The 21845-nt window shown below is 39.9% G+C and overlaps 1 protein-coding gene across 3 annotated transcripts in view; it reads right to left on the bottom strand.

The window, feature by feature from the left end:
* LOC149205501 (phosphatidylinositol deacylase) overlaps positions 1 to 18091 on the bottom strand; it is a 301939-nt gene extending 283848 nt beyond the window's left edge. The window contains exon 1 of one of the 3 annotated variants that reach the window (XM_089395083.1): positions 17439 to 18091. In XM_089395083.1, coding sequence (XP_089251209.1) covers positions 17439 to 17783 — 345 coding nt within the window. In that variant the 5' untranslated portion in view covers positions 17784 to 18091. The remainder of the gene's footprint in view (positions 1 to 17438) is intronic. The other 2 variants (XM_089395085.1, XM_089395082.1) reach the window with 2 other exon arrangements.
* Between the last annotated feature and the right edge of the window lie 3754 nt (positions 18092 to 21845).

Below are 21845 nucleotides of genomic sequence, written 5' to 3'. Positions count from 1 at the left end.
TCCAAAATTTGGGGAGGTTGCGTTTCGTATCGATTCCCGTTTCGGAAACTCGTACCCTTTTCCCTGTTTCATGCAACCTTGGTCCTTAGGAATAGCCTCTCCCGCGGCAGCCAACTCATCCTTCACCTAAGAGATCTTGGTGAAGTATGAGATCACACTGTCGGTCTTGGTCATCTTAGCTCTTCTTAGCTTCTGCCTCAACACCATTTTTATTGTTCTCATTGGAACTCTGGTGTAATGTGACAAGAGACTCCCACATCTCGTAGGCAAATTTCATATCACATGAGGGAATAGTTTGTCCCTAACGGCATCAAGAATGATTATCTTCGCTTTCACATTCTTCTTGTTGAACTATGTCAACTGAGTTTGATCTGTAGGAGGTTGCACAAGACTCTCCACAATGTCCCATACCTCCAACTCCTCAAACAAAAATGTCATCATCTCCTTCCCGGGGCCAAAATTTTCTGCCGCTACAAGTTTGTCCTCCACCTTTATACCAGTCACCATGACCCTTCAACCAACACAAAAAATTCAGATCTCTTACAGATCTGTCACTAGTCAGCCTTCCTGCCTCTCAACCAACAGTCCTTTGGATTTCTGAATGAGGTTTTAGGTTGTCTTCTCACTGTTTTGGCAAAAGGTTGTTTGCTGCTCCTATCAGATGATAACAACTTCAGATCTGACTCCCTCAAGCTCTTATACCATGTAAAAAAATTTATTACTGGTGTAGTCCACCCAGTTTCAAGTTCTTGCCAAGCTTTTAATGCCCAAAACCCATTATTACATATGACTGATATGTATATGTTAGTTTGCATTTAACAAGAAACATAAGGACTACTCTATTTTTTCTCTGTTCAGCTGATATAGGAAATAAATAAGCAAGCAAACACACATTAAATACACACTGACACAATTATTTTTGGTCAACTTGACCCTGGAAAAACCCCACAGTTCGGGAAAACCAGTCTTCAAGGAGGCTTTAATAATTTAATTGCTTCATAAGAAAATTAATACACAGGAAAAAAATAAACTTATCTCCCTTATTCTTTTGTCCTCTCAGTCATAAACTTTGACTGCCTTTGCTTGGTTTTCTGTGCAGCTAACAGTGACTGATTTTGGTGTCAAACAGAGCATGGAAGACTTGGAACTATGAGCACACTCTCTGACTGCTTTCAGACTTGAACCCAGTGTTGGAGGAGACTCGAAATGCACTCAAACTGTGAACTTCTTGAGCATTGTAACCCAGAAAATTCGACCTAGGTTTACCCTCCTTCACGACCTAATCTCTCCACAGAACTTGGCCTATACACCTTCAGAAATTCAGTCTGACAGTGTGTGAGAAATCTGGTATATCTACCAGTCAAATCAACCCTTAAACTCGTCCCGGTTCCACAACAAAGTTGACTACCCCCTAGCTTTAAACTCAGCCTGTTTCTCTCCAGAAATTTGGCATGTTCCTTCACCAAAAATTCGTACTGATAACCTCTATTTTCGGCCTAAACACTTCACGCACTTGGCCTAAACTCTGTCCCCAAGAATCTTGGGATTCGTTCCAGTCTTGGGGCTGAAAACTCAGGTTCCTCCTCACTATATGTTGCCTCCTTCCCTACAATCAAAACTTTTCTCCTTGCAATCTCCCTTGCTGCCTCCTACGTTTTCCTCTGTCCTTTGAGAAGAATAATGATATGAAAAACCCTTTTTTCTTTCCTTTTGTCTTTCCATAAGAGAAGAAAGCTTAAACATAGAGATCAAGGGCTGAGATTAAATCTCAAGTTTCAACCCATGAGATATATGGTTGAGATAAGCCCCCACTTGACCCCTTTCTCATGTTGACCCGCTCACTTAAAAACAATTCCTAGTACCTTTTAATGTTTTAGTACCATGGTCACTTTTTCTCTCATAAAATGACTTTCAAAATATTAAAATCACTTTAATACACATGTGACTTTAATAAATTAAACATACAAGGTACACAACTCATAAAAGGTACTTTAACTCCTTGACATTAATAAGACACATAATGTCAATAGACAAAAGGATTAATGTGTCTTCCTAGGCCAAAAGGATAAATGCCTAGGAAACACTTCCTTGGTACAAAGTTTCTCAACAATGAAACCATAGTTTATATGAATCGCTCTATTCATTGACATGCATAACAGTGACTCTGTATTCACATAGTGAATCTATGGCTCGCTACCTATTCTCTATGGCTTACATAAGAGTGATACTATGAATCTATGACTCTTAATATTCAATTGATTAGCATCATGTTCTATGGCTCTCAATATTCATGTGTGAGATAGGACTATTGACAACAGTGACACTTGATGCAAACCTAATAACAATAATGACATTCCTTTGATGACAGTAATCTCTAATGTATGGCAACATTTCAATGACAGTGACCTTAGATGGCAGTAACCTACCTTGATCATGCCAAGACAGAGGGTGTATAAGTCTGTTGATGACAGCAGAATTAAAGACTGAGTTGTTAGTATAATCCTTGTACGCTTGATGGAGTTGATGCCACCTGTATTGTCATACATACTTGTCAAATGATATTGTTTCAACAGACTTAAGATATTTGGTGGAAGGTTTGACCCTATTGAAGGACGTGGTGGTCTAGATTGCAGGGGTATGATCTATCACCTGAAGTTTACACATTGCAGCAGTAAGGAGTTGGTTGTAGCAGTAAAGAGTTAGTCATCATAACTCTTGCAGTAGTGAGGTCCTTGCAGTAAATATCTCAGAGAAGTTCATCTTCGGTTGTTTCTAGGCAAAGGAGAAACATTATGAATGTTGCCTACTAAGCTTTAACAGTACCTGTGTATGAAAGATTGTGTGAGTGGTTTAAACAGAGGCACATTTGTTCAGCTTGCTGTCACATCCTTTAGTAGCAGAGACACTCATTGCACATCTGAGATACAGTCATTGAGGCATCCAAGTGGCAACAGTGAACAGTAGTTTGTAGGTAGTTGATGAGTACCAGAGATTTGATGATCTCGTAGTTGTAGAAGTGAAGTGTAGAAGCAGTGGCAACAAGTGTGGCAGTGATGAAGGTAGTTGTGAAGTGCCGTAACAGTGAGAGTGGATAGTGGTAGTAGCCAGCAGTGGTAGTACAAGTGGACAGCAGCAGCAGAGACAGCAGTGGTAGTAAGTGATCCGAATGGAAAATGGCATCTACCCATGGTATTCATCCACCCATGGAATTTACCCATGGTATTGTAAGTGGCATCCACCCATGGTATTCATTTTCTCATGATATTGTATGTGACATCAACCCATGGTATTTACCCACCCATGGAATTTACCTATGGTATTGTAACCAAAAAAGGCTATAAGTAACAAGTCACATTTTGTAAAATAACAGATTGTCCACCACAATATAGCTTTTACAGTTATTCTTTGTTTTAATACCATGGATGGATGCCACTTACAATACCATGGGTAAATTCCATGGGTGGATGAATACCATGGGTAGATGCCATTTTCCATTCGGATCAATAAGAGTGGACAGCAGCAGCAAAGACAGCAGTGATAGTGCAACAACAGTGGCAACAGGAGTGGTTGAAATGTGGAGCAAAAAAGTTGAGTTGTGTAGGGGACACTGAAGACTCCTACAGACTTGGATCTGTAAAACTCTTCAGGCCTTAGGGAGCATTAGCTTCCTTCCAGCCTTGCTGGTAAAGCCCTTGGGTAGTATTTCAGTTCCTTCCAGTTCATCTGGTAAAGTTGTATGTACTGTGTCATTGATGTGGTGATGTTTCATGTGTTTCCTTTGATGCTTTGAATATTCAAAAGAATAAACTAACCAATTGTGAAAAATAAGAGAAATACGGATTCACCCCCTCTCAATATTTCCAACAGTGACAAATCTTCCAAATGCTCAAACTTAAAGATATACCCAGACCTTGATACCATCGACACCCCGCTCAACCGTCAACACAATGTCCTGCCAACAATGACTCATTTATAATTTCAACATGCCCTAGAATGATTGACATAAGGTTGTACATAACAATTTTATGTATGTTTTCCCTAAGTGTATGTTCCCATAATAATTTTATATAGCAATGAATTCCAAATTCAAATAAAGCAATATTACTGTAATGTCCCTTCCCAAATTAATTTATCTTAACTTTATTTCCACAATTTTGCTATTTTTGTTGACCATGGGACCCATGAATTTTTGGAAAAGAACTTAGGAGAAAAGGGAGGCCAAAATGTTTTTGCTAGTGGAGTGTGGGGACCACACGCATGGGGAAAACACACTTGCCAAGGAAGGAATTTGAATAGCCAAGGAAAGGGGGTCGAAGAGCCTTTTGGGGGGGGCACATGGGAAAAAGGAACTCACAAATTATAAATAGGAGAAGCTCAGCCACATTTGGAGTCTTTTGCCAATCAAACTTTCTATTGTTGCTCGAGTTGCTTAGCGGGTCACACTGTTGTTCAGCATCGAGTTTTCCAAGCGGAGAGCTCACCCTTTATTCGAGGGGCTTCGAGTGCCACCCTAGGGAGGTCAGATCGTACCAATTTGGAGAGGAGTTTGGAGGGATACAGAGCTAAACACACAATCACTGATTGGAGAGCTTTTTCAGGTAGTTTGCAGGCAGGCTGTATTTCCCAGCTGTTGGAGGAGGACGTGGTAATTGGGGCCGAATTTCGGGGGTCAGAACCAGACCAAACCCTTTCTGGGTTTTGGTGGGTTATTTGTGAGGAGCTTGGGGCTAATTTTATAGAATTTTCTGAGCACCGGAAGTGGGGTTTCCAGCAGTATCTTTCCAGCAGACAGTGCAGTTTTCTAGGGCAACGCAGGGCATCATTGGAGCAGCTTGTTCTTTCATCTGGGCTTTCTATTTTATCACCTGGGTCTTGTCAAGCTTGCCATTGAGGCAAGCCTAGGTGCACTCCTTCCACACCATTGTACTCTTGCTCCAATTATTTAATAAAATGGCTTAGTTGGTTGACATTTCTGGAGTTTTTATGGGTGTTCACTGAATGTTCTAAAATTTTGTGTTGTATGTATTGTTTTGCTTTTCATATCATTGTTTTTCCTAATTAGGAAACATTACAATTACTTTCTAATAAATAACAATAATGATAAAATAGGGTAAGTTTTATATTTTATAATATTTATTATATTATAGTGTTTATAATAATAATAATATATAGATTATAGAAAAAATATAAATTTATTAATCATATGAATTGATATCTAATTAAAGTTAAAATTTAATATATTTATTATTATTGTATATATATATATATATAGATAATTAATTTTCACACACATACACATATTCGAATTTAATAGTTAACTTTATCTAGAAAATATTGTTTGATGAATTTTTTTCATTGTTGACAAATTCAAACACAAAGGGTTGCATCTGTTAATTTAGGAATCATAATGGTGATACTTCCCTATGATTATGATGATACAGTGACACATCTTCCAAATGATCAAACTTAGATATACCCAAACCATGATACCATCGACACCCCACTCAACCGTCAACATGGTGTCCTGCCAACAATGACTCATTTATCACTTCAACGTGACCTAGAATTATTGACATAAGGTTGTACATAACCATTAATATGTAAGCTTTCCCAATGTGTATGTTCCCATAATAATTTCATATTGTAATGAATTCCAAATTTGAGTAAAGCAATATTACTTTCTAATAAATAACAACATTGATAAAATAGGGTAAGTTTTATATTCTATAATATTTATTATATTATAAAGTGTGCATAATAACATTAATAAATAGGTTATATAAAATTTATAAAGTTATTAATCATGTGAATTGATATATAATTAAAGTTTAAATTTAATATATTTATTATTTTAGCTAAGTATTAAATATATAATACATATAATTTTCACACACACATATATATTCGAATTTAATGGTGAACTTTATCCAGAAAATATTGTTTGATGTTTTTTTCAAATTTCATTGTTGACAAATTCAAACACAAACTTGAACCAGGTGACTTAGCACATAACCAATCCACACAATGCACTCAACATCACATGAAGCACCCCCAAGGGAACTATCGGAAAACTGACGCAGAGAGCAGAAGCCGGAACAGCGGAGAAAGCTGACGCAGAGGGCAGAAGCCGACACTGTTGGGAACAGCGGGAATTGTTGGAATTGCCAGAACAATCGGAATTGCCGGGAACTACCACGAACTGCCGGGAACTGCCGGAACTACCGAGAACTGCCGGAACTACCTGGAATAGCCGGAACTGCCGGAACAATCGAAATTGTCGGGAATTGCCAAGAACTGTCGAAACAGCTGGAACTATCGAGAACTGCCGGAAACTGTCGGAACAGTCAGAACTGCCGGAACAACTGGAGTTGTTGGGAACTGTCGAAACTGCCGGAACTACCGGGAACTGCCGGAACTATCGGGAACAACCGGAATTGTCAGGAATTGTCGGAACTACCGAGAAAGTTGACGCAAAGGGCAGAACCCGAAACTGCCGGGAATAGCCGAAATTGCCGGGAACTACCAAAACTGTCGGGAAAGTTGACGCAGAGGGCAGAAGCTGGAACAACCAAAACTGTCAGGAACTGCCGGAACAGCCGGGAAAGATGATGCAAAGGGCAGAAGCCGAAACTGCCGGGAACAGTCAGACCTGCCGGAACTATCGGGAACTACCAAGGACAACCGGAATTGTTGGAACTGTCGGGAACAGCCGGAATTGCCAGAACAGTCGAAGCATCTGTCTCCAAAGGAGAGCTGCATGCAAGGGACACCTAACTAACATTGGGACAGTTGTATGGTACTTAGCAACAAGTACAGCAAGGATGCAAGGGACAACAAAATAATATTGGGACAGTAGCATGATACTTAGTGCAGCTAGCATGTATTGGTACAGCTAGCATGCAAGGGACAGCAAGCATGCAACAGCAAGCATGCTAAGGACAACAAGCAAGCAAGGGACAACAAACAAGCAAGGTGCAACCAGCGCATAGGTTAGTATGGCAACATGGTGCAGCAATGGCACATAATGCAGTACAGTGATGGGTACAATCATGATTAATGAAGCATGATGACATGCAGCATAGTGATGATGAGTGCAGCATGGTGCAGCACAGTGAGGTGCAGCATGATGACGAAATGCAGCACAACAATAGGTGAAGGAGTCACCTTGGAGAATCAGTTGAAGCAGCATGTCTTCAACTGATCTCATCTATCATCTTCTTAGAGATGATCTATGCTCTTATCTAGATAAGTCAAAGTGTTGACTTATGTTGTAAATGTACTATCTCTCTCTCTCTCTGCTGAACTAATTTAGAACATATAAGAAGAATTGATCAAGGGTTTCCCCACATTGGGGTTTGCCCCTGGCTAGCGCCACATCTTGTGTCCTCTTGTCTTGGCTTGTCTTCTACAATTTATGTTTATGTTCTATCTGCAGTTTACTTTAACGCTGATGTGATTGCTAATCTGGAAAAGATATTGAGCTAACTGTGAAAATTGAAATAAATTGCTCTAAGCATAGAACATACCTAAAATTAACATGGGTTGAGTGAGTGCCTATAGCATTGGGCGAGTGATTTGTCATTCAATAGCATGTGACAACATGTGGGAATGGAAAATGGGCCCAAGGTTCCACCATGTGTCGGGGAGTGCATGATTCCAAGTGGCGACTTGGTGGATTGGTGAAACAAGGACTAGTCTTATGTCAAGGGGTGTCTGACCAGCCAATGGGTAATTGGCTTGTGAGTGACTAGATCCTTTGCAAAGGGAATATGTCTAGTGGGTGACTAGATTCCTTTGCATGATGTTAATGCGGGATGCTTTCCACATGGTTTTGGTATAGAACATGAGGTGGATATATTCATCAACATATCTAGCTCATTCAACCTTTTCTTGGAATAGAGAAAATTTTCAGCAAGAGATCGTTTGAAAAAGTCAAAGAAAATACCTCCCTAGCTAAGAGGGAGTGTTGAATTTTGGGGTAGTTGCAATCGATATTCCCAGCTACTCCAAGTCGACCCACAAAAGAAATATAAAAGAAGAATTTTGAATTTAAATTTCCGAATTTAAATTGCCTCCAAAAAGTGAAATCTGCTCCAATTACTTAAGTTGGCCAAGCCCAAGGGACGTGCCCATTGGGGCACTCTAATCTACTATATATACAACATTCATCTTCCTCCATTGAGAACAACAATTTGGATCACTTATCTTTTGTTCACACATGGGAGTCCCTTGAGGCAGCAGACCGAGTTTCTTCTAAGGCAAACCGAAGTCATCTGAGGCAAACTAAAGTTTCTTCAAAGGAAGATCAAAGTTTTCTAAGGCAGGCAAAAATTCTTTGTGGCACGTTGACTAAATTCTGAGGTCAAGTTGACCAAATTTTGGAGGTTATCTTAGCAAGAGAATTTTCTTTGTTTGACCAGGCTTGACTTGGGTTTACTTATGGTCAGTTTGACTTTGTTTTTTACTAGAAGATCAAATTATATCTCTTGTTGGATTGGGCAATTTCTCTAAGAAAAGGTTGTTGGGTTTTTCCCAAGGTTGGGTTTTCCCAGTGTAAAAATTTGTGTCTCTTGTGTTTGGTTGTCTCTTCATGATCCTACTGCCATTATTGTTTTCCTGGCGATATTTTATATGTATACTTGCTTAATGATGAATGTGATACAAGAAGAATTAATTAAGATACCATTGGAAGTAATTATCAGTCTAGAAGATCCTAAATATCAACAAGATAAATATCATTAATATCTACAAAAACCACCTTTGGATGAAAAGCAATTTGCAGAGGCAAGGATAGTGATTTTAAAAACTACTTTTCATCCTCCACTATGCATATGCTTATGCCATGTGTAATGGTGGTTTTAAACTGTGAAGGACTACGTACTCATTAACGTTATGCATGTTCAACCTCCACAATTGCTTCACATAGTCGATCGTTCATTAATCTCCATCATCCAATCCACCTATGTTAAACCTCTGATTGAGATTTGATTTTACATTGTGATTTAACACTTGAATCAATGCCATCAACCATCCACACATTCATGAGTCATAGGGGGCTATCACTTTCGTTAAGGCTTAATGTGTATAATATTTAATCCTCCTCAAGTCTTCACAATGGTTCACTGGCTGGACACATGTAAGCCTTTAGGTATATGAGAGGGCCAAAGTCTAGTTTCCCAAAACCATCTGCCAAGCTTCGCAATGGTTAAAGAGTATGGGCATGGTATTGGGTTGAAGTAATGAGATGGTGTGGGTTCCTTGTCACATAATTGCGTCAATATTGCCAATCACCAATTTATAATGCCTTTACCTTGGATCAACCTAAACCTATAAACTCAAGCTAGAACATTTGGACCTACAAAATTGCTAACCCCAGCGATGGGCAATTTATTTTCTAACAAATACCTCGTTGTAAATTAATTAACTATCGATCTAGTGAATAAAAGCATTCCTAAGATTTTAACGGGTAGATAAATGATGAACAGTGGAAGAAAAAAAACACCCATCTCATACACCATGCACATAGAAAATTAAGCCCTTCAAATCTATTGTCTATTAAATGACATCATACAAGGGCTTCCCTTCATAGGATATTAAATGCCCACTAAGGAAAATTACAAAAGCAAAACCTACAATTTTTCTAACTAATAAAAACACTCAAAACCTGGCCTTCCATCTTGCTAGCTCTAAAATCCTTCTTTCTTGCTACCTCTTGTTCTCTTCCTCTGGAATCTTCACACTTGAATTAATGTCCTTCTCCACCCAATCACTAAGATCCTCATTATCTCACTACTTTGTGCTCACTTGATGTGTCTTCTCCCTTAGCCTAGCCTCTCTTTTATAAGTTTGAATTATTGACCAAACCCTAATCTCCAGAGTGATTAACGATTGAGATTAGATCTCAACTTCAATTGAGATTCATCTAATTCAATTAAGGCATATAACCTTTGCATTTCATTAGATTAACTCACTTTTTCTTATAAAGGTCAATTACTTTAATAATTCCTTTGATTAAAGTAATTGCTAAGGTTAGGGGTCCTTTTGGACAACTTCCACATGTATAGACACTTAGACCTATGTGGAAGTACCTGTCTGATGCTACTATCATCAACACCCCCTCTTAGCAAGGAAGGTACTTCTCAAAGAGCCATTTGTTGGCATCCCTTCTAGTCTTAGCACAATGTCACATGCATCATCCTTCACCATGGCTTTCCTCCAAACTTGGCCTTGGTGTCTTCATCTTGTCACAGTTCTTCATCATGGCAGTCTCACATTTTCCAACAATTTGTAGTTCCCAAGGCAGTTTGCGAATCCTAACGCATAGGTTCGAAGGTCCTTGTTCAACAAAGGCTAAAATTGATTAGCAATATATCTCCTTCCCAAGATAAAAGGAATTTTTTAGAAATAATTATCCAAAAGGAAGTTATATTCGTTCAAAGGGGGGCATCCTCCTTTTGTGGCACATGTGGGCTTCTAAGAGGCTTTTGCAGGTCAAATCTTGGTCAAATAGGACAAGTGAGCAGTCAAAAGTCATCTACAATTTTTTTACAAGAACCCATGTTCTGAAATCTTCATATCAACAAGGGCAGTGGAGTTTTATGCTTGTGGTTATTTTTCTGGGGGGTCAGCCACACATGTGGAGACTAGGAGAGCCTTCCAAGCCAAGTCAAAATAACTTTTCGACCACGATAAGTTTGGAAAGTCAAGCAAAGTCAATTTCTTCAAAGTAAACAACAAGTTACCCGAAAAAAGGGTAGAAAGCATCTTATTTCAAGCAAAGGGGCCAAGTCAAACTTCTAAAGAGAGACATTGGAGCCTTGTGGAGCAAGTTGTGAAAAGTTTACAAGCAAGTTAATCATTGGACCTCTACTAGCCATTGGGAGGACGTCAAGGTTAATTTAGAAGAGCATTGAGCCATTTGAGAAGGTCCTTGATGATTCCAAGCACACCTAATTTTACCTCGAGTCAAATCAAGCAAAGATCTAAGAGAATGTTGTGGTTTAGGCAAAATCAAGCCTCGTTAGTTGTATTTTTGCCCCCATTTGTTCCGATATCTCACCTCTTTAGAGGGTTTTGAGCAATGTAGAAGACAAATTTAATTGTTGATTAGTCTTCAAGTAATTTATGGATCACAACCCCGGATGCGGGTGCCAGGGACGCTAACAATGATGGGACTGTCCAGGGACCTGCATGACTGGCACATGGCCAGCATGCGCGCCGGACAGGAACGCAGGTGGTGTAATAAGGACAGGCAGATGAACGTCTGCGCGAAGGTAAATGAGGCAGGACGTTGCGCGGTGAGCATTAAAGAGCAGCCCGTCTCCACTCGCTTGAAAGGATTCTGGTCTGATATGACTTGGTTGGACAGAGTAATGGAGGGGGAGTCTCGAGGGTTCGGATTTCAGTTAATAAATATCCACAATGCCGACTCGCTGAACCAGAGACAAATTCTGTTTGGTATATCCGGGAGATGGGAGAAAGACTGGCTCTGGGGTTGCTCTGTGGCCGAAGAGGGGTGTCTTTCTGCGTCTGAGGCCAACATCATTTCGTGTGGAAGCATAAAGGGTAAAGCTCCATCAGCCGCTGGTGACATTGTTATCGCAGTTAATGTTCATTGCCACAAGATGACGAGACCTCGACAACGTTTATTGAGCCGCAGAGGCTCTGGTCGCGGCAATCCGGCGAGGCCTCCTGCTGAGACGGAGTCCATTCAGTCTCCAGCGCATCTAAGGGGATCAACACGCCTGCTTATCCCAAGCCAATTCCTGGATTCGAACACTCAGGAATCAGACAATTCCTCGGCTTTTGGCTCAGCAACTTTTTCTTTCAACTGCTCACTCCTGCACCCTCGTATTACGGCCCATGTGTCTGTTCTTTTCACAGAGGAAGCTCAGAACGAGGGCGAGTCCAGTGCTCCTATCCCCCAATCTGAGGAAGTCCACAATCTCAGTTTTACTCAGCCTACTTCCGAAACTAATCAGGGGCAGCTCCAGCCAGCTAATTCCATCAATTTCATGCCAGAGGCATATGCTCAGCTGGCTTTGCAGGAACCAGAAGAGGGCTGGTGTAGAATTGTAGAGGAAAAGCCGCCCGAGTAATCCAAGTTCCAGTCCTCCACTTTTTTGAAGGCTCACTGCAACGACGGAATAGCGTACCAATGGTTCGGTCTGCAAATCTTTGGTCAAGTTTTTCTGTACCTATCATAATGTCTATTGTCTGGTCTGTTGTTTGTCTAATGTGTGGCGATAATGCCTGTGTCTGGTCTGTTGTGTGTCTAATGTGTGGCGATAATGACTGTGTCGTGCAATACTCTGTTTCCGGCTACCTGCACCATACTGTTCTCCCCTGCGTGGGATATAAGTTTCATGCTCTCCATTTTAGAAACTGTCATGAACAATCAGCCTTTCTCAAAGGCCTGAAGGATTTCTGCTCGGCAAAGTTGTAACAATGCTCTTTTTGTACATAATAGATTAATCTTATTTAGCAAAAAAAAAAAAAAAATTATGGATCACAAATTAGCCAGTTTGGAAGCAAAAGGAGGACAGATATTGAAAGCTCATCTATGAATATAGAGCTCTCCTTCCTTAGCAAAGCATGATGTGAAAATGTGAGATCATTAATGCAATAATAAGAACTTCTTTGATGCAACACCTTGCATACAATTTGTGGATTGGTTTTTCTATTCTCTTTTCTTGGCTCTTGTAAAGATATTGTGCTTTCATAAGATATTTTTCAGGTTTTTGTCTAAATTACACAAAGTTATTGGATTGATCCATTGAGGGACTACATAAGCACATGGACAATAAAGGTTAGGACATTACGCCTCACCTTCTTCTTATTGGACTATGGTTATCAAAATCTGAGTTTTGGACAAACCCTTATCAAGGATTCCTCCTTAAAAGATTATATCTCTCCTAGCTCTATAGTTGATCCATTGGCCAGAGGTATTCCAAAGGGAATCGAACCTAGTTGAATTTGGGTACCAATGAAAGTCTTAGACAAGCACTCCAAATTCACTAGTCCAAATAATTAGGGGCTAATTTAGGGAGGGTTGTGATCACAATCCGGCACCGAAAAAGGTAATTAGAGGGGCACAAGGTAAGTCTAATCTTCACCTCATCAAATTTCAAAATTCAAGATCTTTTACAATTACTTGTATATTATTATTTGAAAATAAAAATCAGAAAACAGAAAAACAAAAAGTATTTTACTAGCTTTAGCTTAAGTTTTCATCATTTAGCTAGTTTTGGCACTTAGGTTTTGTTTCAAAGATTTTATCTAATTGGCCCCAAAAAGATATAGCGTGTGCAAGGAGAGCTAATTTCCCATTGTTATCCAATGGTTTTGCAGGTCTATAACAACAAATTACAGCCAACATTTCACATGGTAAATGAAGTCCTTTCAAGGGGATTTGCATTTAAAGGTATATCTCTTCAATCCTCTTCATTTTCTTCACTTCCGGAAGTCTAGCAATCATTATTTTAAGTGAATAATCAATCCCAAGCTTGCAAGGATAAAAAATATGCATAAATAAAAATCAGGAATTTGACCCTTGTGGGGATTTAACCCCTAAAACTGAGTAGTAAATTTCAGATTTGAATCTCTTTACATGCTCAATCTTTTGAAGTGTTAGTGGGCTCATTGGATTCATATTTCACAATATTAACACTTCAAACCCATAGCCATGAGTTTCTTGCACATTTTAAGTCTTGGGGGAGGCCCCAAAGTGAGTTGCAGGTTGTAACTTGCTGGTTTATGCGTTTTTCTACGCAATTGCAGGTTTGCAGGTGTAATCAGCAAGCTAAGTTGTCTTTTTCAGCCTCATACCAAAGGTAACATCAAGGCCATTCATCCTAAGATTGGTAAGGGTGGTTAACAATCAATTTGGTTCTTTTCCAAAGGTTTATTCTTTAATTTATTGAGTGTTTTGGTTGCTGGTCTGTGCTTTTCTGCAGTAGAAAATCATTTTCAGATTGGCAATTGTTCAATTTAATTCATAGACCCAATCACCCAAAGAAGATTCCATAGGCACTAGCCTTCTTGATTTTGTGGTGGAGGATTTGTCTTGTGTAAGGAAGTCTCCCGTGGTTTTTTAGGAGATGGCCTAATCAGTGAGGACTCATGCCTAGAGGACAGTGGACACTTGTCCTATGTGGTGCTGCCCTAGCATATTGCCGAACCTTTACAAGACTGCTAATCCAGATAGTAATAAGTCCAAAATGATTGTTATTGTTAGGATTAGGTAATCTAGATTCTAGCCCTAGCACCTATAAAGTGCAGTTCTCACCACAATTGTAACCACCAAAGTGTATATGTTATTCATGATTATTTGTGTATGAGGTACCCACCAAACACATGTGTTGATCCATGATGTGATGTGCTTCAAATTGCCTCAGGTCATTGGCTCATATCTTTGACAAACCTGATCCATATATTGCCTTTTTTGAGCTTCTTTGTAGGACATTTACAAATTGTACATTCAAGTCACTTGGTCCTTACCTCCACCCTCAAGCACTTTTTTGAGCTGTGTGATGGCATCATTGTCTGCCCCCATTATACGCGACGGCATTGGATGCAATCGCTCAATATCCTTTGGAACAATTATGGGTCAGTTCTCATCAACTCCAAATAGAGACAAACCATGATATGCCACAATATAATAGGATCTGTCAGATGTGCCACCTATAGGATCCAAAGATAGAGATGCACCTCATTTTTTGGTGCCCCTTGTACCATGAAATCACTAGATGCTATCACTGCCTATATAGGGACTCCAGAGGGTCCCTCCTTTCTTTCGATGCTAGGACCAAAGACACCTAGCCCTTTTCACTGAGGTGATCTTCAACCACAAATCTCATTTCCAGCCTGACGGGCCTCGTCCTGAGATGACTAGGGCGATCACCTCATACTTTCCATAAAATCAGAGCAACGCGCATAGTAATAGAGTACACCAAGTAGTGGGTTCCTTAGCCTCCCCATCTTGGAGATCATTCAATATCAGTGAAACTAGTTTGGGAATGTTGAGTCGTACATCATTCCATACATCCTCAAAGCGGTAAAAGGATCAGCTCTAGGCAGACCCTAAGCAGGGCACCTTCCACGCATCAAAGTTCCTCCCAAATATCCAGAGTTTCTTTCTTTCAACCTTGGATGATAGGAAGGATTAAACCCCCTAAGATCATACAATTGGACCCCCCAATGGTTCCAGTGGACTTCAACAGAGTACTAGTACCTAGTTCAGCCCCCTCACCTTCAGTCATCAAATCCTAGAGACCTTCACATCATTATCTTCATCATTTGATCTCTCTCACTCTCTTGATAGGTTCTTGACCTATCTAATTTTCCATCCTTGGACATACTCACTTAATGTTTGTATTTTGTATCAACGTACCTTTGTCATGGTTATATATACATGTGTTCTATCTTGAGGATGTGCTATTGTAGGTTTCTTTCTTTCTTTATAGTATTTTCGACATTCTCTGGGAGCTACACTTGCACTCCCACGTTGTATTCGTATTGGTTGTATTCTTCAGTCCCATTGACCTCCTTTGTGGTCATTTGTTGGACATTAATAAAAATTATCTTATCTTTGTTCCCTAGTATATCCAAGCAAGTGGACTTAAGTGTGAAGTGTTTGATTGGCAAAAAGGCCTAAGGCTTGCCAACTGCAGACCTGATTGTTAGAATACACATGTAACATATTGTTTTTATGAAAATACAAACCCACTTTCAATTAAAAATAAAAAGGCATCAAATGAATGCAAGAGAATATTGATAAAATGAGTATTTGTGATCAAAAGAGCTATGGAGACAATTGATTATTCTTAGTACAATAAATTTCAAAGAGCGCGTCATTAAGAGGAATGTGATGAAGCTATATGCTATAGCTCTACCAAAAGACTTAAAAACACAATTTAAAAACCCATATCTTTGTTATAAACTTCAACTAGGGTGACATGGACTGGCCCAAAACCAAAAAGGATATCAAGCCATCTACTTAGGCATGACCATGTTCCATATCTAATGCAACTAAATAAGGAAGGAAAAAGAAACCTCGATGCTAACTGGAAATATGATTCCTTCCAAACACAACATTTAAAACGAAATTTCCGAGTTTTTCCTTGCTCGACTCTATTTTGTAGGTCAATAAAAGAAAAGATTGACAAAATCATACTAGTAACAGCCACCTCAATGCTATTAATATGCATACCCCATCTTGAAACTTGAAAGCACTGATTCAATTTAGACAGTTCATCCAAGTTCTCTTCGACTTAACCATGGATTTCTAGGATTGACTTTCCACACTCTCACAATAGAACAATAATTCTGCAAATAACTAGGTAAATGCACTTTGAACGATTCAATGTACGTCCTTGTTTCTTCAAAATGGCATACGTAAACCAAACTAAAACAACATTTTTGTCAATATATTGAAGTTAAAGAATATATTGTTCTTCTCTGGTGGCGATAAATCTTGTGGGCACTTATATAAGTTTCCAAGCACATTAAACTTTCCACATTGAGAAACAACATAATGGATTTATCAAGTCTAGCACAAATGGAATAACAGAGGAAACACAATGCGAGTTTAGTATAACACTCAACATGTGCCATTCACTAATTGATGTCTTCCAATTCAAACATCATGAAGTACATGAAGGAAAAGGCTACGATTTACTCGATGATTAGTGTCCCGGTACCTCCACAAGCCAATGTGGATTCCTGTGAGGAAGGCATCAACGGAAATATTGATATTGACATCCTGGGGCATGGGTGAATTCCCACAGAAACAAACTGACATCAATCAGTCAAAAGCGATGAGCATGATGCATTCCCCAATCTGAGGATTACTTTGATACTGGCTACTCAAAATTTTCCGTAGCATTTGTATAATAAGCACTGGCTGGCAAAAAGGCTAGTCCAGATTCATAATTTTTAATTGTTAGAATGTTGAACCGAACTCCCATGCAGTTACTTTCGTGCTTTACCTGCCGAACCCCTCTTCCTGTATTCGACATGTTTAACAAGATTTATACCAGTGGATAAGTCTCACCTTAAATCGTCTACGGCATGGGGGAAGCGAGGGTCTGATTTTATATTGTTCTCCACATTCTCTAAGATCCCTAAATGTTCATTCTAGACTTTTATGCTTCGGTCTTCCAGACATGGCAGTAAATTTGGACTTTAGAAATTTGGGTCACACATGATTCAAACAAATCAAGGGCTAAACAGTTGGCCAAGCCCAACCAAATATAAATATGGTTTTGATTGTTTTCGCTGGAAGATCAAATTTTACGAAGATGCTTGAGATTTTAATCAATCCTTCTAATGTATTATTCATCTTAGATGTGTTTTTGTGCTGTCCGTTTTTCTAGTTCTGTCTTGGAGACGAGGGGAGGTTTGTGGAGATTTTGAAAATAAAGAAGGAAAAGACGTGCCTGTTTGTAGCTACCACCATTTCCAGGGATGAAGAGCACGGGAACGCCCGAGAGCTTGAGGAGATGCAAATCGAAATCAATTTTCTTCCAGCCCTCGTGGTACAGATACAGATCATATTTCCCCTCCGCCGAGGAAATGTTGCTGTTGGAAGGACGAAGAGGGATGGGAATGTAGGTGGGATACATATACGTCATATTGCACCCGTTCGGAATGGGTGTGAGAAGTCCCAGAAGTCCAGCTACCCCCACGCAAACTGCAAATATTACAACTGCGCTAACTCTGCAATTGGCTTTGAGTCCACCCATGATTTCTTCTCCTCCGGATGGATGGAATATTAATTGCATAGAATCAGATTTACGCCATCAGAGGGAGAAGTAAAGCTCACATCCTCGGCTTTGAAAGCTGCAACAGTGATCCCTGAAATCATCAACCACGACCTTATTTGCCAATGTGGAGATCATCTGCTCTGCTCCGAAATTTACAAAACTGCTGTTCGGTTTGATCTGTAGCCTCTTGGACCCAAAATCAAGCAGCCCTTCCTCATCTCATGTGAGTAGCGTCACGGAAGTGAGGAAGACTATTTTTTGCATTCCAGGGAGATAGTAAGACTCGGTAGTGTTTATGTTGAAAAGAATTCGATCCGGCTCGGACATGCGCGAACAGGGAGGGTTACCGGCACGTGCCTGTTCTGAAAAAGTAACATGTCAACTGACGAAATGATGAGATGAGATGAGATGTTTAAACTAAAGTTTGGATTGTCCGATCCGTATTCATATACACACAAAATAAGTTAGGGAACTAGAGATTATCACTATCGAACATCATGTTAGACAATGTTTGAAAGTCAACCACCGTTAGCAAATTACAACAAAATTTTAAATCATATGAGAAAATTTTTGCCAACGCTTTTGGAACTATCTAATATGGTTCATGAACCAGTAATCACATAGGTTTTTGAAAGGTATGAAAACATATAAGTTAAAAATAAAAAATAAAAATAAAAATAAAAATGTAAAAACACAATTTAAATTATAAGAGAAGAGTTTAAGCTGGGATTTAATTTTTTTATTTTAAAAAAATTATTGAAATATCAAATGGTTAAGATTGTAATTCATAGTTCATTGTTTTTGGTTGGTTAAGAGTTCATTTTCTTCAAATGTAAGGAAACAGGTTAATGACCCAAGACCCAAAGACAGCAGGAGTAAAAGTTTGTCCTGTTACAAACTACCAGTTGGTAATTACAAGTGGCCTAGTTAACCTTGAATAACACTAATGAGTCAACTTGGTGGCCTAGTTAACCTTGAATAAGAGTAATGAGTCAATTTGCAATTGCAGATAGCAACTAGTGATGGTTGTGAGCACTGTTGATTTGACAACTAAGTTATGATAGGTAGGTTTTCTCAACTTATAAAAAAAGTTACATAATTCATGAGGTTTTGGATAGTTAACTACAATTTATACATTGAAATTTTGGTAATGATTATTTAGGAAACTCGAAATTATATAACTTTTAAATTTATTTTAAGAGTTTGTGGTTGAAATTTAATGTTTAATATTCTGAATTAAAAATTTAAATTAATTAATATAAAGAAAAAAAGATTATTCCTTTGCTAAGGAAGGAATAATGATATTGTGTTGGATGAAGAGTTAGATTCTACATGCAAGAAGGAAAACACCTATAAATTTATGAAATATCATTAAACCAAATTTGGATGCTAACAATAAGCTTTTTAGTTTTGATAATCATGTTATGGATCGATGTTTTGAGGTTCTTAAAATACCTTTACTTTAAGAATAAAATATCATTAGGATACAAAAAAATTCTCGAATGAAGGAGGAGCGATGGAGGAGCCGGCGAGGGTTTGGGCGCAGATGCATATGACGGAACCAGGGCCAGCCAGGCCAAGGGCTTAGGGCCAACAGTAAAGGATACCGGTTTGCGTTGAAGCGAGGATCAGCACCCCGGTGGATAGCGACAGGAGGAAGGGCAGCTGGAGGTTGGGATCAGCGCAGGGTTGACAGCTGGGAGTCATCGCGTTGAACACAGTAACAAGGGTTTTACTGAGGATAGGAGACAGGATCATTGTGCTGGCAACGAAAACGAACGGCGAGTAATCTTGTGAACCCTCACAGTAACCATGGTTAACCCTAGCGAACTCGTGGACCTAGACCCGGCAATGGAGGATATCCTATCGGTCTGGGGGAAAGACCCAACAGCCCAGAACATTGAACGATACTTTGGAGCGCCAGAAATTTTAAGTTCAGACCCTCTTTCACCGGAATCGCTAAGGATTAGCCAGTCCTTTCTTCACTCGATCAAGAAGTTGGAGGGGAATGACTATTTTCACCAGGAATCCAAGGATCTGCAGCAGTCAAGCAAGGCGGGTGGAGATGAGTTGCATGCAGGCCCTCGACAATTCCTCCAAGGCAGCAAAGGGAAACCCCCTTCTGTTATACTCTTAACCTGCAAAATGATACCCAAATACAGAATATGCGAAGAAAAGATACCCAGAACACAGAATAGCAATGATTTTATTATTCAGAGAGTAATGTTCACTTGCCTCTTCGAGGGGGCAACCTCCAATAGAGTAGAGCTTGACTACAAAATAAGACACGATGCTCCTCGCAGGGAGTCTCTATCCTTTATATATGACTCATACATGCAATACCACGGGCCAATACTGTGGGTTTTATTAATACCATCTATCTAATACTACGGCCCATTTGCAACTAACTGTGGTTCCGTCATTAATTGCGGATTAACCACTTACAATTATTAATATGGGCTTTATTGACTCTTGACTATGACGTGATCCCATTACATAAATAAGGGGGTTAGGGTGGGACCCTAACATGCCCTCCCCCTTAAGACTAGCCTTGTCCTCAAGGCTGAAGTTGCGGAAACTGCTGAAGAATAGTGGCTGGTTCCCAAGTTGCATCTTTCGGAGAGGTGTCTTTCCATTTGACGAGGACTTCCTTAATCATGCGGCCGCGTAGTTGCTTGTCTCGTGTGTCTAGGACCTGTTCGGGTTGAAGCCAGATGGACCCTTCTTCGTCCAATTCAGGTAGACTGGTCTGAATTCTGCAATTGTTCCCAATCACTTTCTTGAGGCATGAGACATGGAAAACTGGATGGATTTTTGCAGTAGGTGGCAAGGCCAACTTGTAGGCCACTTCTCTAATGCGCTGAAGTACTTGACATGGTCCGTAGAATTTGGGAGAGAGTTTCTGACACCCCTTGTCTTTGAGTGATGTTTGCTTATATGGTTAGAGCCATAAAAAGACCTAATCCCCTTCTTGAAATTGGCGCTCTGAGCGATGTTGGTCTACCTGTTGCTTCATGCGGTTCTGAGCTTGATGAAGATTCTCTCGAAGATGGGCGAGCATGGTTGCGCGGTGTTGTAGGAGTCGATCCACTGCTTGTACTTTTGAGCATCCCTTGAGATACGAAGTAGGTGAAGGCGGGAGTTGACCATATACTGCTTCATAGGGAGTCATTTGGGTGGTGGCATGATAGTTGGTGTTATACCACCATTCAGCCAGAGGTAGCCACTGTACCCAAAGGTGTTGCTTTTTTGAAGTGAAACACCTAAGGTAGGTTTCTAGACATTTGTTGACGGCTTCGGTTTGACCATCTGTTTGCGGGTGATAGGAAGTACTGAGTTTTAGTTGAGTGCCTTGTATTCTGAAGAGTTCCTGCCAAAAATTACTGGTGAAGATCGGGTCGCGGTCGGACACAATAGAAGTGGGCATGCCATGCAATTTGAAGATCTGATCCATGAAAAATTGAGCAACCAAAGTTGGTGTAAATGGGTGGGGTAGGGCGCAGAAATGAGCATACTTCGACAGTTGGTCCACAACCACCATGATGACTGACTTGTTCCCTGACTTTGGAAGACCTGTAATGAAATCCATAGAAACCTCCGTCCAAATTCATGTCGGAATGGGCAATGGTTGTAATGTGCCTGGTGTGTTGACGGTTTCCCCTTTGTGGCGTTGATAGACATCGCATTCTGCTACGAAAGTAAGGATGTCCTTTTTCATGCTGGTGCGAGCATACGTCTTCTGAAAGCCCGAATGACCTGCAATGGGAGATGAGTGCAATTCTGCCAAAATGCGACTTTTGAGGGTGGATGTTGGTGATATTACGACTTTGTCCTTGTAGCAAAGAATATCATCCTGCCACGAGTAGCCCTTGGTGGAATTTGGATCTACTTGCAATTGAAAAATGAGTTGGGAGAGCCCGGGTGTGAAAACCATTCCCTGTGAGCCTCTTCAATCCATTCTTGAATGGGGAGGGAAATTGCTAGCATAGTACTTTCCTCCTCAAATTGGCGAGATAATGCATATGCTACACTATTGTCTTTCCCTTTCTTGTAAATGATCTCATAATCATATCCCAGCAT

Source organism: Pinus tabuliformis, chromosome 1_2 (assembly GCF_031772625.1).
Source record: "Pinus tabuliformis cultivar Carrire ecotype Pingquan chromosome 1_2, CPIR1, whole genome shotgun sequence".
Lineage (NCBI taxonomy): Eukaryota > Viridiplantae > Streptophyta > Pinopsida > Pinales > Pinaceae > Pinus > Pinus tabuliformis.
The sequence above is the reverse complement of the archived record's forward strand: the minus strand, read 5'-3'. Positions and strand labels throughout refer to the sequence as shown.